Source organism: Rhea americana, unplaced genomic scaffold, assembly GCF_003343005.1.
Source record: "Rhea americana isolate MKP2758 unplaced genomic scaffold, rheAme1 scaffold_568, whole genome shotgun sequence".
NCBI classification, from domain to species: Eukaryota; Metazoa; Chordata; class Aves; order Rheiformes; family Rheidae; genus Rhea; species Rhea americana.
This window is the reverse complement of record NW_028186721.1, coordinates 63627-80067: the sequence shown is the minus strand read 5'-3', so window position 1 is coordinate 80067 and position 16441 is coordinate 63627. Positions and strand designations below refer to the sequence as shown.

The window sequence follows — 16441 nt, the reverse complement described above, 5'->3', positions numbered from 1 at the left end:
ACCCCCCTTCCCTCAGCACCACCCTAAGTTCTCCCCTGCCTCCTCAGCATCTCCTGCCCCCTCTAAATACCCCCTGCCTCCTTTCCCCGCCTTCTGCCCCTGCAGCAGAGAAGGGAAGAGCCCTCAGGACGTGGTGGCCCGGGTGATCCGCGTGCCTCAGCGTAGCCAGTATGTTCTATATGCACTTATTTGTGAACAAGCGTGGGCCCCTGGCCAAAATATGGCTTGCTGCCCACTGGGAGAAGAAGCTCACCAAAGCCCATATATTTGAGTGCAATTTGGAGACTACTGTTGAGAAGATCATCTCTCCAAAGGTATGTTATTAAATAAGAAGGTGCCTTCTGGCCTGCTGGTAGGTTCTGGTGTAGAAGTCTATATATTCTGTCGGGAACAAGGCTCTTTCTACTGTAAAAATTCGTTCTCTAAGACTAATTTGTGACTATTCCAAAGTCACATGAGGCTAATTCCTGTTGTGATTTTATTCAGCTCTCACTCAGATAAAATCTCTATCCTATTAAATTATAGTACTATAAATATTTTACTTGTTATTTTACCCTTGGAAATTCTTGGGATGCGTTTGTATACACCATAAGGAAACCTTACCAAAAAACATTCAAATATATTTTCCTATATACTGCTGCTTGTCCATGAGATCACAGTAAGTGGGTTTCAGTTGGTCCATAAAGTGACATGAACTCATCAGTTCCCTGATCACTGGTCTTTCTTCAGAGATTTTGAGCACTAGTGATAGAAAAACTTCAAAATAATTTGAGAATGGCCAATACTTGGGGGAAGTGTCTCAAAAAGATTGAAAAGTCAGCTGCTTAACCAAAGTAAAGAGACTATGAAARTTCCCATTAAATCGTACACAGAACATTTGAGGAGAATGGTTTTGCTATTCTTATARTTAACTTACCATAACTATCCTTCCACTTTCAGTGGACTTCTTCTAGGTCCTCAACTGCAAGTAGATAAATATATAATTAAGCATACTCAATGCTTATAAAAGGCTATGTATTAATGGTCCTGGAGGCTGAAGTCCTCTGTGTATCGCAGATAAGGTATGGCTCAAATAAGCACAGATGGAGCCAGCTGTTATGTATCCATGACTCATTCAGTCCTTGGCCCCTCTGTTTTAATTGCATCTACTGGAACAGTAAAGAACATTTTGCACTGTTGCTAATCAATGGGTTAGGAGATCCAAGGCTTTCTGCTAGTACAAGCAGATTTTTTTTCCATTAAAATACCTGCTCAGTAGTTGGTGCTCTGAATTTCATTGTCTGTCTTTTGTGGGTTATGAGTAAGTTAATTTGTTAAAGTGATCTTAGTATTGCTATTTATAAGCATTTTCCAAGATGTAATAGTCTTCCCTTTGGATGTTGTCCCCTCTAGCATCAAGAATAACCAACTARTGTTTTCTTGCTGCAGGAAGATTTTGTATTATTAAGTAAGTGCATAGTTGGTACAGTGTCTGCCCACTTAAAATAATCAAAGTGGCAAATACTAGAATATGTGCAGCTGCTTGCTCTTCAGCATGTGTTGTACTGTTGTAGTGAGTTGAGATGTTTTAGATAAAGAGCAAGCATCAGCTTATGAATTCAACATCAACATGGTAATGTTTAGGTACAGAAACAACTGGAAGTTCCCAGCTCCATGCCAGTGTAATTTATTGTAACCGTGTTACTACTTTGTGTAATATTTTCATTTTAATGTTTTTGTCAAAAATATTAACTCTTGAACTTTTTTTTTTAATTATCAAAGTTTGCAATTGCTTTGCGCACCTCTGGACATTTACTCTTAGGAGTGGTGCGAATCTACCACAGGAAAGCAAAGTACCTCTTGGCAGACTGTAGCGAAGCTTTGGCAAAAATGAAGACAGCCTTTCGTCCAGGTGTGTATAGCATTCTGCATTTTTCCATCTGTGCTCTYATCTTTAAATTTAATTTTGGACATTTCTGTTAATTAAGCAAAAAGAGAATACAAGYGTCTGCATCCATTTCAAGACAGCTATTTGTTTATCTTATTTTGGCAACAAAYAGGGAGGCACTGCTGCCTCAAGGTTAGGAAAGAAGGCTAAGAAGAGAAGAACTCCAGCATCTATTGACTTAGACTTCTTAATTTTCTTTGTGACCTATTATACATCAATCTTATGAATATGATAATGATTAATTAGGTAATATTTGTAAATGGTTTGAAATCTCTAGAGGAAATGCTTTAGAAAATTACATAGTACTATTTATTTTTCATAGGTATTATAGTAGCTTATCTACACGCACACAGCAGAAAGACAAGAGTCAATGGTCACAACTGCAGCAAGTGAAACTCCAGCTGGATATAAGAGGAAGAAATTTACAATAAAAGTGATAAAACACTGAAACAGCTTGTCCAGAGATGCTGTGGAATCTCCATTATCAGAAATAGTCTAAAGCAATCTAACTTTGAAATTAACTGCTTTGAGCAAAAGATTGAATTAGATAACCTTCAGAGAGGCCTTCTAAGCTCAACTGTTCCATGATTCTCTGAGTATAAAGTATTTGCAGTCTTATTTCATAATTATTTGATTCTGGAGAATAGCATTATGTAGGTAATGGAGAGAAAACACAGCAATTCAAATGAAGTGGCATGAAAGGTTCTAGCCCAAATACCAGCTATAAGAATCTTCCATGGGCTTTAAGTAGCTGTTGGTAAACCCAATATATTTACAGCATTTCAAGGCCTGTAGCAGTTTTCACCAGCAGCTTTCTCTTCTGTATCTCTCTGTAAATAATGTAACTTCCAAAGTGTATGTAAATTAAGGTTTTAAATTCCATTGTGAAGTCCTGTTGACAAAGTACTTCAGCTTTACTTTTGTTATTTATAATGGCAGAGACCTTGACAGATTTATAGTTTTACTATATGTACTTGGGAGAACATTACTTTTCTTCTGTTGCTACTTATTTTGTTATGTTTTGTGTTTATTTTAGGACTTGTTGACCTTCCAGAAGAGAACTTTGAGGCTGCTTATCAGACCATTACATTACCTGAAGAATTTCATGATTTTGCAACAGCACTTCCTGAATTAAAGTAAATGTTTCCSTATATTTTGTAAGTTATTTTAGGATTTTCAAAAGTAGAAGATCTCTTTATTGTTATTGGAGCTAAATTCAGATGAAGTTATTTTGGTTCGATAACTAAATTGTTCTAAAATTTCAATCAGATTTACAAGGCTACAGTCACAAGAATTGTGCATTTGTAGAGCTCCTCCAAGTCCATTTAATCAGCATAAGGACTTTACAACGAAATAATGTATTGAACTTAGAATTCAGGATTTTCACATTTTACATTGTCTGAGCAAAGCCTGCAAACAACTTACTGACCTCAAGAGAAGATATAAAAGGTGGTATAAATTATATTTTAAGAACAAGGAACACTTGGTTGGTAGCTTAGCAATGCTGCACTGTTCCTTTRTGTAACTGGTTTAACTTCCAGTCACTTGCTCTTTGAGGCTTGATGTTTTCTAGGAGGTAGTATGTTTGGATCCTGATGAAAAGCCAACAAATTTCTTTGGCTTTTCTGGCATACATCAGCATTAATGGAAAAAACTAATATAAAACACAAGGTCAAAACACATTTCAAATGGCTCTGGTCCCCTGAAAGATCCAAGATAATGGACTTTTGCGGACATTTCCTCAGTATCTCATCTTAAATACAGTTTGATGGAATCTGTAAGTCTTTAGGATTTTGTAACTACAGTGAAGCAGAAAAAATATTTTTTCAATTTATTCAAGAAGCTCAGTGTGCCAGCTCTGGAAAACATGCTTTTTGTGACTACCCAGAGGGCCTGTAGRGTTTGATGTACGGATGATGGCATTATACAAACTAGATGCCTATTATGTGACAAGCGTCTCATAGATAGTAGGGCTTGGATATGAAAAAACTTGTAGAAGCCAAAGTTTGCTGGCAAAGCAGAGTGGAGAAATATGAAATATGGAGAGAGGGGTATGGATTATGCTTCCTCAATCCTTATAAATATGTCTGCTATTTCTCAAGGAGGTTGCATTCTGAGTGTACATCTGCATCATTCATTCATGAAGTTCCAGATGTGGAGGTTACTTCCAAGTTTGTTTAGCTAAATGTTCTTCCTCTCCCTCATTGACCTCTCCCAAGCTATCGTGCTATCATGACTCTTGCAGATTCAGTCTTCACTACATAACTTACACGGGAGTTTACGTAGGACCTTTGGTTGGCTAAGAAGGCAATTGCCTACTTGCTTAGAGGTGTCAGTTTTAATGAACATGTAGCATCTGTTTTCYGTGTGTTGTATTTTTAGCTTTTAGAGGAAATTTGAAGCAGTGAATTTTAACATCTGAAATGGTTTGAATTCTAAGAGCTTTGGGAGGTGGTTCTTTCTCTGTAGAAGTTAGGATCAGCTGGGGTACTTTCAATGCCATAGAAAACCATAGTTGTCTTTTTGTTTTTCACAATAAAACATCAGATTTGAAGACTATCTGGAAAGAAGTTTTTCACATTCCAGCTAAATGGTCAATGGGTTTCAGTTCATACTGTATTTTGTATAATTTTTTTTTATTAGTGCCATTGATGTTGCTGAACATTTTACCTTGAATCAGAGCAGAGCTGAAGACATCACACTTACAGAGGATTACGAAAGCAATATACTTCTCTGTGATAGAAACTTTGGTGAGAGAAGTTGAGAAATTAGAAATATTCCATAAGGAAAAGTGTGTGTGTTCTATGAAAAATTTTGTACAGTCTGAGTCATATTCACATGTGAAAAAGCAATTATCAAAAATGCATTTGTTTCATGTTTGTGTTGATTGGTCTATCATATAGTCTCATGCTTAGATTTTTGTGTCCAGTACTCTACTGAAGTAATATAATGTGATATCAGAAAATGAGAATCAAACTCARCATTTGGTGTTTTTTATTGAATTAGTTAAAATTGTTTATTGTAATATTCCATTTGCTGTGTGCAATATCTTGTAATATTTCTTAAATTATTTGAAAAATTAGGAAATGGATAAATGCATATTATACATATGTTCATATAGATGAATCATCAGAAATTCTGTATTTATTCAGGTGAGGAACCAGATACGCTAAGACAACATAGCTTCTTTGAGGGCAGTATATTAATGAGCAGTAATAGTGTCTTAGCTGATCACACCTCTGCAAGCCTAAATGGAGACAAGTCTGCACTGTGTGACGATACTTACTGTTTTGAGCAGGACTGTTTCGGAGATGAGGAGACTGCTGGGGATATGATTGGTAGGATTTATCACAAATAAACAGAATTAGACTCTTTACAAGTATCTATTTTTACAGGGAAGCGAACAAACATGAAATTGATTGTTTTGAAACATAAATTTTCTTTATTGTTTGTTTGGTTTTCTACTTTGTTTTTTTACTCCTTGTCACTAAATCTGTGATCATTTAGRCATTCCCAGCTAAAATGGAATTAAAGAATATATTTCATTTTTTAGAATGAAATGCAGTGAATTTATATTTAATGTTTAATTTACATTTTCAAAAGTGATATACTATAGCATTTTTATTCTTATTGTCATAATAACAAAGACAACTGAATGTACATTTTTGTGGTTTAAAATATTTATATAAGCTTTTGTAGACTTATACCTTCGAAAAAGTATCAATGATCACACTTTTCAAGAAAAAGAAAACTAAATTAAGACTGATRTTCTCTTTTTTTATACGAAGACATTTGTAATATTGCTACACATCTGTGTAAGCTAAGCTTTTCTGTCTGCACAAAATTAATATTTAATAAGTAACATATGGGGGTATCAGCTTGTTTCACGACTCCTAAAACTTAGAATGAATAAAACTAGGTATTTTATTTTTAAGAAATTCTATTGAGGGATGAGAAAAATAGCCTAATTAAAGACATTCTTGATATGGAGGAAGAACTTCYTTTGTCACAAGATCTTCCAGAGAACAGTGCAGCCGGTGAGTTTGTAGCATCTCTGTTCCTCATTATTTAAATGAACCCTCTGCTCCTGTGTTAATGCATGAAGTTTCTCGCCTTGTATCAGGCTTATATGATAGGAGTCACATCCCTTGCCTTTTCTCTGTGTTAATGTGTTTTTTTCTATTTTTTCACCATTATAGGTATAGTTTAATTTGACCTTGGAATTCTAGGTTTGCAGCTTGACACAGATAGAAACATCTTATATGATAAATTGTATTTTAAAAATGCTGTTCCATACTGCTGTTTAGACAGCGTGCTATTGCTTTTGTAGATGGAAATGAAACAGAAGGGTATGCTGTGATTTTGAAYTTTATCTACCACTATTTCTGACTCCACATTTCAGCTACAAATGACGTATTAGTAGTTCATAAAGGTGTTGCTAGTCTTATTTTGATTTTGCACTAATGAAATAAGTTGTTGARATGAAAACTATTTTTCAAAAAATTAATTTTTTGAATTACTGAAGTTTCTTGAAGATTTGTGTAATCTGGAGCTTTAAAGAGAACAGTGACACATCTCATTGTACTCCTCCATCCTTGCAAAGCCTGTTCCTTTTGCGTTAACACAAATGTTCACAGTGTCACGTAGTTGGCTGGAACTGGAAACTGAACCATACAGAAATTAAATATTTTTCGTCCTTTTGTCAAATGAATTTTCATCCTGATCAGTTCTCCAGTTTGTTTTACCAGCTGATCATAAAGATTCTTATGTCAGCAAAAGAAAATGTAGAGTGTAGCACATGAGCAGCAGCAGCAGTGCCAGGTATAAATCATAGTTTTCTAATTCTGATCTTTTTYTGTCTGAYGCTGATTTCATATATCATAAGGCTGAGAAATTATTTCATATTATAGTTCTTTTTTTCATTTGGGTTATTTGCTGGGTTTACTTATAGGGAATTCCAATGGTGCAGATGTYGTGATTCAAAAAGGTGATCTAATGAATGAAACAACACTTTTGTCTGAAGAAGAAGGATTTGTGCTTGGGCCCATTGATGATACAGGTGATGATACAGAACTAGATCAGTTTCTTGCTAATGGCTGCATCACTGCACTTACTTTTCTTGCTTTTTTATTACTCAAATTTTTGCACCACAGAATATTCTCATTTTACATTTAATTTGCTCCTGCTGTTGGAGTTCTCTTTTCTGATGATTATTATACAAAACAAGTATCAGGCTATTCATCTGATCTGCACAAATCTCTATTTGCAGTCTCTTCCACATACCCAGATAAGTTTTGCTCCTCTGCAGTTCTGCTAGCAGTGCAAATCCAGCATACTCATGGGTGTTACTGAAATTTTAGCTGAAGAACTTTCATTGCTAGTGATACATCAGCAATCTTTTATATGCAAAGTAACAATCTTAAAACTTTCATGCCTTTGTAAAATTTATTTCATGAACTTCTAACACATGATCCAAAAAGAAAAATTGTTTCTTTTCTTCTATGAGTATACCTAAACCTCATCTATCACGTTGCTGGGTGTTAGTACATAAAAAAGTTCCTGTTGACAATAATACTTAAAATATTTACATTTTCTGGACTGCCAAAATAATATTCAGGAAGATACTGATGTATAACTAATGATTGTCKCTCTCTCTGGTTTATTACATGAATCCCACCTAATTTGAACATAAAAGGATTAAAATGACAAATACAGATATGAATCATGAGATAATGAAGGTTGTTGAGTATGTTGATAATTCTTGGAAATATTAACTTCTTGATGGATTAAAGATAGTTTACTCAATCTTGTTGGTACATCATGTGCGCTTATTAAACCATCATGTGGCTGCTTCTTCAGTAAAACAGTCCTATGTCTTCCTCARTTAGAACTGTATGAAAGAGTAGACATTATGAAAAGTTTTGTTGAAATGATCYGTGCATTGTACTTTAAAGTTTGTGCTGTATTTCAGTAGGTAAGCAGTCTGTTCAGTTGTTTCACAATGCTTTTTGCATGCCCAGATTTTCAGTGCCTTGGACCTCATTCATGTATATTCATAATGTAATAGCTATTGAAAAAAAAACCACACAAAATCAGAAATAGGAGCTATGAACAACTCCTGTTGAGTTTTTTGATACTGTAATGCCAAACAGTAAATATGCAGGGAAGAGAGATAATTAAATAAGTTTCTTTAGAGATTATTTTTTCTGCTATTTAGTGCCTCCAGTGCTGAATTACATTGTAGAGAGCTATCTGTCAGTGAAGGAGGTCRATACCATTTTTAAAATACTTGCTCTACTTAGTTATCACCCAGAGGAAAAAAAATAAAAGAAAGAGGAAATTGCTTGTGGATGCAGACAAGGAGCTCAGCTGCAATGCTATGTACAACCAACTTAACAACTGCACGGACACTCTTGCTACGTTAGACCTTGCACCCCCAACAAAAAAAACAATGATGTGGAAGAAGTCAGGCGGAGTGGATGTACTACTGTCCCACACTGCACAACCTTTGGTTCATGCTGAGCTACAAATGGTAAAGATTATTCCTTGTAGGTTTTTATGACCGTGTATAAATTTTGGGACTACTGCATATTTAGGATCTAATTATTAGAGATTTTGCAGGGTTGGTTTCATGTGAATTCCTAACAAACTGCAAGTGCAAATCCTCATTAAAAGCATTGTTCTGCATTACAGCTCAGCGGATATCTGATGATTGTAAGTGTATTCACAATTAATTGCTTCAGCAAAAAGGCCTTATGTAGAACTCAGGTCTTAATCTCCAGCACCCCACTCTCCAGCACTGCAAAAATGAGTAAAAAATAACACAGAATCTTGAGAAACATGAAACATGTTTCATTTTTCATATTGGCATCTGACTGACTATACATTAACAGGCAATTTTTCTGATTTTCATCAATTTCTTTCTTACTTTCTATTTTTTTTTGTTTCTCCTCTGTAATCAACGTTGTACCGTATTTTTCTTTTGCATTTACTTTAAAGCTACTCTCTTTAGCATTTACTTTAAAGTTACATAAGGCTTAAACATTATTATTATATGATTAATGACTTTGGAAAGATGGTATGCCTTTTTTTTTTTTTTTTTTTTAACTTTCCTAATGGAAGATTAATCTTCCAGCTCAGCAGAAGTCGGGACTTTGCCTTTCAAATAGATTTCAAGATGCTCTTGATCACCATACCATTTTGGCTGGAAGCATGGGCCAAACCACCTTTTTTGTTTGTTTGTTTGTTTGTTTTTACAGTTTGGTCCTTACTGTTCTTCTCTGCAGGAAAGATGCATTTGTTTCATRGGAATATGATCTACCAAAGCCTATCATGTCCCTATATATTATTTGACAGATCATCCAAAGAAGCTATGAGTTTATAGCTTATAATGAGATAAAGAAAGAAGAGATCAATATGTGTACAAGGTGATACAGAAAAAAAAATGTTTTACAGCAGTCTTATCTTAATTGCACTGTGTTTCTTTGACTGTATAGCTTCTTTGAGAGATCTGAGAGGCAGAGTGTTCACAAAAACAGTCCTGCATATTTATTAGAACAGTACACCTTAACTTCTCAGAGTTAAGGTGCAGAACTACAACTTGTTATTTATGAGGATGAACACAACAGCAGGTGCTGAGATAATTGCAAATTTTTCTCTCTTTCATCCCTCCTTGTTGATTGTCTTAGAGGCAAAATGATCCAAGGTGTGACTAAGACATTTCATTGACTTCACTATCAAGCTGCAAAAGGCTATTACTTCAAAAAACATTGCAGATTGTCTGAAAGACTTGATCCAAATCTCTAAATTCTAGATTGCAGTAATCAATATACAACTCATATTCATTCCTTTGTTTTAATGCTTGTCAATAAAAAATGATAAAATAAAAATAATAAATATGATTGTTTTCAGTTGTTTGCAAACTGCTTCAAGTATCATGGATTTAAGATGGGAAGAAATGGAATATCAATGGAGTCTGAAATGGAAGAAACAAGAAAAGAGCAAGATACAAAAGGTGACATTTTAATAGAATTAGCAGTTAGGATGCATTTCAAATCCGTTTTATATAACATTTGAGACACACATACCCTGTGTACAGTAGCTTGTAAGTCAAGGCTAAAAAGTTGTAAATGTTAAAAAAAATGGCTAAATTAAATATAAAAACAAAAGCAATTTTTCTTTTTATAAGTATTTTACTGTTCTTTTGCTCCTTGCACACCCCAAATGAGGCAAGACTTTTTCTTTCTTGTGGCATAAGGAGGTATCTGGGAGTTTTCCTTTTGTTTCCCCAGTTGACTCCCAAACTGGAGGCTTGTTTAAAAAACTGGCTTCCTATTTATTCTGAATTTATTCAAACTGTTGTCCAAATTCAGGTAAATAAGTCCTATTTCTACCTTGAAGATCATATTTTGGTTCACATCAAGCAACAAGAAATGTTCTGTTTTAGATGTTCTGCTAAGATGATTTATCCATTTTCACTCTTCTATTCAGCTAGGAAAATAATCTACATGACTAGCGCAGAAGTTAATCAGTGAAATCACCTCACACAAATCTGTAAAGGTCAATTTTTAGATGCTTACAGAAAAAACTCTCTTGAAAGGTTCTCCTTCTGTAGTCCTATGCGGTATGATACTTACTCTACTTAGCACCCATCTTGGGTTTTCTAGACTGGAGCRTGGTCTTGTTTTTGAAAGCATTTTTAAAGACACAGATTACCGTAACTTCCTCTGAAATCTTGTTCTTTTYGTTAATACAGAGATGCTGATAATAGAAGAGCCAAGTTGCCTGGAGTCCTCTCATTCAGAGACTGAGAAAAAAAATAGAAATGATTCATTTATGTTGACATTACAGAATAGCAGAAATGAAATTGATGATAATCTTGATGAAACTATAGTAAGTAGTTTCTATAAATTTTAGAGAACTAAATATATTTATTGGTTTCTTTTTATGTTAAAGTTCCATTTATAAAAAGCYGAGAAATTATTAATATGTGTTTGAAAAACATGTTACAGAGACAGCTGATATAGCATTAAGTAGCTTGTGTCATGAAAGTTTTGTTTGTAAGCACCTTGTCAGACTCTCACAACAAATTATTAATTAAAATATCTGTTAACCACATAGTAATCTCCTATAAACTAATTCTAAGTGGAATCTTAATATAAAATATAGCCTGTTTATACTGAAAAGATAAATATTGTCATCTTTAAAAAGGCTAGAATTTTTCTTTTGTGTCTCAAATTGAGGAAATACTCAAGCAATAATTAATTATCTATTTCTGCCATCTTTATTTAAATTATCTTAAAAGGGGATTATTTAACAATACAAGACTCTTTAAGGTTGAAAAAGAATGATAAAATTGGACCTGACAGTAACAGAAAACATAGGGTCTGTACCTGAACTAAACCCRTATGTCTAGATCTAGTTTTAGGAAGAATATTACAGCAAAGATTCTTCCTATGTGAGAAAAGATAGGGAAAGATATAGAGATAGAGATTTAAGATAAATAGATAGAAATAACAACTCTTAAATAACTTTGGAAAAGAGTTATTATAATAAATCTTTGGAGCAGGATTACATAATTGGGAATGAGATTGTATGCATGACTGCCTGTTCCAGCTGATCATCCTTCCTATTCTAATAGCAGGATAGAACTGCTTTGTCTGAGAGCTCTTCATTGGTGAATACTTCACTGGGACAAGAAGCTGAAATAAAGCAAGCTGAGTTAATAAATGTATGTGCACTAGAAGCTAGCAACAGAAYGGCATTCTTTCACAGAAATATTTAAAAACACGAAAGTGGTATTTTCATGAACTGACTTTGAATTTCAATGTATTAATATACTCTTTAATATATATATTGCCAGTCAAAAGCATTAATAGCTTGGTAGTCAGGGATACATATATTCCACCACTTAAATGTTATAGAGTCTGTGAGGAAAACAACTCCCTATTTTGAAACTATGCTTCCACATAAAGAGGAAATCATTTCTGAACTTAGTGGTTATGATGAAACTTAAAAGCTGTGAACCACGTGTAATCTTGTCCTGTCGAATTCGTAAATTTATTCTAAAATATAAAGCTGAAATTCTGAACACTCATTTTGGCTCCTGACTAGTTCTAATATTATAGCAACCCTAGTGACACACAATAGTGTCTTACTGTGAAGCTGCCTTCATAAGGCTCACTGGGACCATTTTCATAGTATATAAAGTGTTGTTACATTTGATCTGCCTCTCTTTTTGCAGAGGGAAGAACCTAGTTAACACTCTTTTTCTCTCAGTTCCACAAAGCCTGTTGTAAGTGTAGAGGTGTCAAAAGTCCCAGATACCCTATATATAGTCATCAAAATGTCTAGCTCCAGTTGGATTGTCAGTTAAGGTAGAACACTTGTCTTTTTCATCATCTTTGTGTATGACTTTTTATACATGCTATCTAACATTCTGTTATGTTTCYTATCAAGGAGCTAACAGGGAACAACAAAGACAGTGAAGAAAAAAGGTGGAGCAAAAGAACTCTTCAGTTATTAAAAACTTTACAGGTATCAATGTTGAATATTGCAAACAGATGCCAAAAATAGGTATTGATTTTGGTTGGACCATTTCAGAAAATCTCCTGCTCATTTACGCAGTTTATCGTATTGCTACTTTTCCAATGCTATATATAATTGCCTTTTACTGGGTGTTTATATAGGCAATTTATATAAGAAATCAGAACAGGGTGCTCCACTCTCTCTCACCTGCTGGAATTTCTGGAATTTTTCTGAACTTTTACTTTATCAGCAATGTTTTCTGTAACTCCTTCCTTTATTCCTGCTGTGAGTAATCTCTAGACTATCTCTGTGAAACCCTATTCCTATTCCCAACCACTTATAGCTTTGCCCAGTCTCAGCTATGCGCTACAAGGCGCCTGCATTGGGCTCTTCATCTCTTTGAACTGCTTCTGAGATTAAGGCTAGGGCAATGAGTGATGGTTATATTAAAAAAAAAAATCTAGTAGCTCATGCTTTAAGAGATTTTAATGCCCCAGTACTTTCAAGCCACTAAAAATTTAGCAATGAGGATAGCCTTTGTATCAGGAAGGCTTATTCTGACTTTCTTGCAGAAACCCCTTCAAAATTAGTGAAGCTGTAATGTATGATATTGTATGCCTTCCTTATGCACTAATTTGTAACAGGCTTACACTGGAGCCAGCACAGGCTGTCATGGTGTTGCATGTCTAAATTCTTGCCCCTATCTGCATGTTCCTTCTCCCTCCCTTTGGCCAGTGCAAGCATTCTGATGGTTCAGCATTGGTCTGGTTAGGGGAAAAAGGGGGGGAAAAAAGAAAAAGAAAAGCATACCAAAAAGTTATTTTCGCCCAGGGCAGTTCTCTAATCCAATGTACCTCATGGCTGAACAAGTGATAGAGAAAGGAAAACATGGAAATTAGAACATGGGAATGGTGATGTGGGGAACATTTTGGTTGGAACTTTTGCCAAAGCAAAGTACACCAAATTTTGCTCTCAGCCTAGCTTTTCCCTAGTGCTGGAGGTTGACTTTGCAACCTTCTGGGTTTTTTTAGTTATTTTATGTTAACACTTTTAAAAAGTTGTGTGTAATACCCATAAATAAATACTTAAATTTATGTGTAGGTATTTAAAACCAAACCATAATAATAATTAGTTAATTATGAATTAATTTGTCTATGATATAGCTGGTAATCTCTATTCAAAGAACAGAGTATGCAATGATTTTTATTGTTTTGAATCATGAAAATCATTACAGATATGCTTCATTTTATGCCTCACTACAGTTTCACTGAATTCAGTGGAATTGCAGGCATGTAAATTTTTGTAACATATGTAGGTGGTAGCAATATTATGGCAATAAAATATTAAGAGCCACTCTATAAATGTAAAAGCCAAGATAAGATACTATTCAACTGGAAAATATTCACTCTGAGCAAAAGTACTTTTCAGTTCAAACTTGATGAGATATGGTTTTATTGGCAGTTAAGCTGACCTAAATGATTCTTTTCCTTTTCCTTTTCCTTTTCTTTTTTCTTTTTTCTTTTATGCTCTTCTTTCCCTTTCCCTTTCCCTTTTCAGTTCAAACTTGATGAGATATGGTTTTATTGGCAGTTAAGCTGACCTAAATGATTCTTTTCCTTTTCCTTTTCCTTTTCTTTTTTCTTTTTTCTTTTATGCTCTTCTTTCCCTTTCCCTTTCCCTTTCCCTTTCCCTTTCCCTTTCCCTTCTTTCCCTTTCCCTTTCCCCTTTTCTTTTTTTCTCCCTCTTATACAGCACATGAACAAATCAGGAGTGAATTCTTTCAGTTTACTGGAGCTCTGTCAGAAAAACAACCGGAAAGAAGCTGCAGCCAAGTTTTACATCTTTCTTGTTCTAAAGAAACAGTTGGTTATTGAGCTTACTCAAAGTGCTCCTTTTGCTGACATCACAGCAACTGTAGGCCCAATGTTCAATACTCTCTGAAATCATGTAATATTCAGATAAGCTATTAAAAAAACCTTAATTTTTCAGAAAATCTTTTCCCTGAAAAATTGACTGAAATTCTTGTCAAACCATGGTGAACTAAGCAGAACTCTCCTTCATTTGTCTGTCCCTTCAGAACTGCAAAGTAACTAAACTTGTGCAGATGTGTTACTTCAATACTGGTTAGCAAGGTGTTCATTATTATGTTTAGTTTTAACATGTATGGTTATATAATGAATGGTTAATTATTCTGTTAGTAAATGACAGCTAAAAATAGGTATTCCACACAAGATTTACATTCTTAAGGTTTTTATGAAAATTCTTTCAAACCTTTCTTAGAGTATAGTTTTGGAGATTAAATTATTTTTAAAATATTTTTGTTAAACTAAAGAGCAAACTTTTTCACTGTTTATTCTTTTTTTTTTTAAAAAAAAGATCCATAAGGGAGTTATATACAATTTCACAGCATTGCTGGATAATAGTGACGCTTTTGTTAGAGATCTTGGGCTATGTAGACAAAGAACAAATGTTCACATTTAATGGTCCATGCAGTCCTTTCWTCTAATGCAGATCCACAACCCAAACATGTTTCTAGAAACTCATGTAGTTTATTGGAAGACATAATGTGTTCTGCTCACTCAATAACTGAAGGGCTTGTGTGTGTTTACTACTAACACCATCAGTAAAGAAAAATCCGTCAAACTGTGTTTATCAGCAACACTAGTCCATTTAAAAATCTTATTGCTTTCCAAGAATGTTCAACATTTCATATTTTAAGGTCTAGAGAGCTATTATCTCTAGCATAATTTTTGTATTTTAAAGCTGAGACAAGTTCTGCTATCCTTAAGAGTTGCACATGTTTCAGGAAGAAATCCTAACCTCTGAAATTTTAGATCTCATGGAGCATGCTTAGATAAAGATTATTTTTTATTTATGTGTAGACCTATTTAAATGGAGATATTAGTTCTTTGCATTTTTACCTAATTTTTAAAAAGTTTTAACACTTCTATTTCCATGTTGTAAAGTTAGTGTTTTTCATGTAGGAGAAAGCAGTTACATTAAAGTTACTAAATATGGAATGTTTGTGAATCTTAATACTTTAAACAAAATGTAACTGTGTTTTATGTTGACATACTTTAGTATTAAATCAACAGAAAACAGAAGATGTCTCTAGCTCTTTCGTATTTTTTCTGAAGGATCAAAATCAGAAGCCATCTATTTGTAGTTTGGGTTTGACTTTTTAGAGTCAGCATTTTCTGTGATTTTTTCTTAAAATTTCAAAGGCTGGAGAATATTATCATGCACTCTAAATTTCCAGATGTTTATYAGTTTTAGTTACACTCTTTGAGTGTCTAGTCCTGCTAACATATGCTGTTCCCATGTCATGCATAAAATTATTCGTCGCTATAGGGTATAGAGAATCTGAAGAAGAGAAACACTTATTATTGCTTTCCAGGAGTCTATTCAGATGAGTAAAAAGATTTTAAAATTACTTAATCACTTTGAACTGGGCAGAAATGGATGGGAGATTTTTTGTTGTTGTTGTTGTTGTTTGTTTTTGGTTGGCTGGCTGGAGTTTTTGTTTCAATTTGCTTTTCYTTTTTCCATTTCAGAATAGCTGGTAAAATAGGCAGTAGGAAGTCTTTGCCATTGTACTCTGAGGTTTTACTTTTTCTGAGTGTAGGAGCAGAAAAAGTGATCCTTTTTGGTAAAATGCAGAGACCTTTTCTCCTCTGTAAAAGCAATCGTATTTGCCTTTTCTGCCACAAACAGGAGAAATGCTAGACAAACTTCGCCTAGCCTGTGACTGTGGTTAAGAATGGCCTGTTCTCTTCATTTCTTTGAGGGCTAGCCAGGCAGTTTCATTTAAGATTCTGAGTATCAATCTGTGCTGGAGAAAATGCTTGAGTCTAAAAATCTAGAGTTTGTCATCTTGGGAGCAGGCCAATGGCAGAATGAGGAATGAAAATGTCTCCTTCATTCCCAGACAGAAGACCTAACCACCAAAGCATGGTACGTCTCTGGGGGAGTCCCAGCTCTCCCGTG

General features: G+C 34.5%; 1 protein-coding gene across 3 annotated transcripts in view; it reads left to right on the top strand.

Annotated features, from left to right (window-relative positions):
- The window catches only part of RAD21L1 (RAD21 cohesin complex component like 1), a 19285-nt gene extending 4702 nt beyond the window's left edge, over nucleotides 1–14583 (top strand). The window contains exons 4-16 of one of the 3 annotated variants that reach the window (XM_085319007.1): nucleotides 106–314; nucleotides 1762–1891; nucleotides 2964–3063; nucleotides 4571–4677; nucleotides 5080–5265; nucleotides 5863–5964; nucleotides 6879–6986; nucleotides 8230–8459; nucleotides 9839–9941; nucleotides 10683–10819; nucleotides 11568–11657; nucleotides 12386–12463; nucleotides 14207–14583. In XM_085319007.1, the coding sequence (XP_085175133.1) occupies nucleotides 171–314; nucleotides 1762–1891; nucleotides 2964–3063; nucleotides 4571–4677; nucleotides 5080–5265; nucleotides 5863–5964; nucleotides 6879–6986; nucleotides 8230–8459; nucleotides 9839–9941; nucleotides 10683–10819; nucleotides 11568–11657; nucleotides 12386–12463; nucleotides 14207–14395 (1704 nt within the window). In that variant the 5' untranslated portion in view covers nucleotides 106–170 and the 3' untranslated portion in view covers nucleotides 14396–14583. Of the gene's footprint in view, nucleotides 1–17; nucleotides 315–1761; nucleotides 1892–2963; nucleotides 3064–4570; nucleotides 4678–5079; nucleotides 5266–5862; nucleotides 5965–6878; nucleotides 6987–8229; nucleotides 8460–9838; nucleotides 9942–10682; nucleotides 10820–11567; nucleotides 11658–12385; nucleotides 12464–14206 lie in introns of those variants that run through there. The other 2 variants (XM_085319008.1, XM_085319009.1) reach the window with 2 other exon arrangements.
- The last annotated feature ends 1858 nt before the right edge of the window (nucleotides 14584–16441 follow it).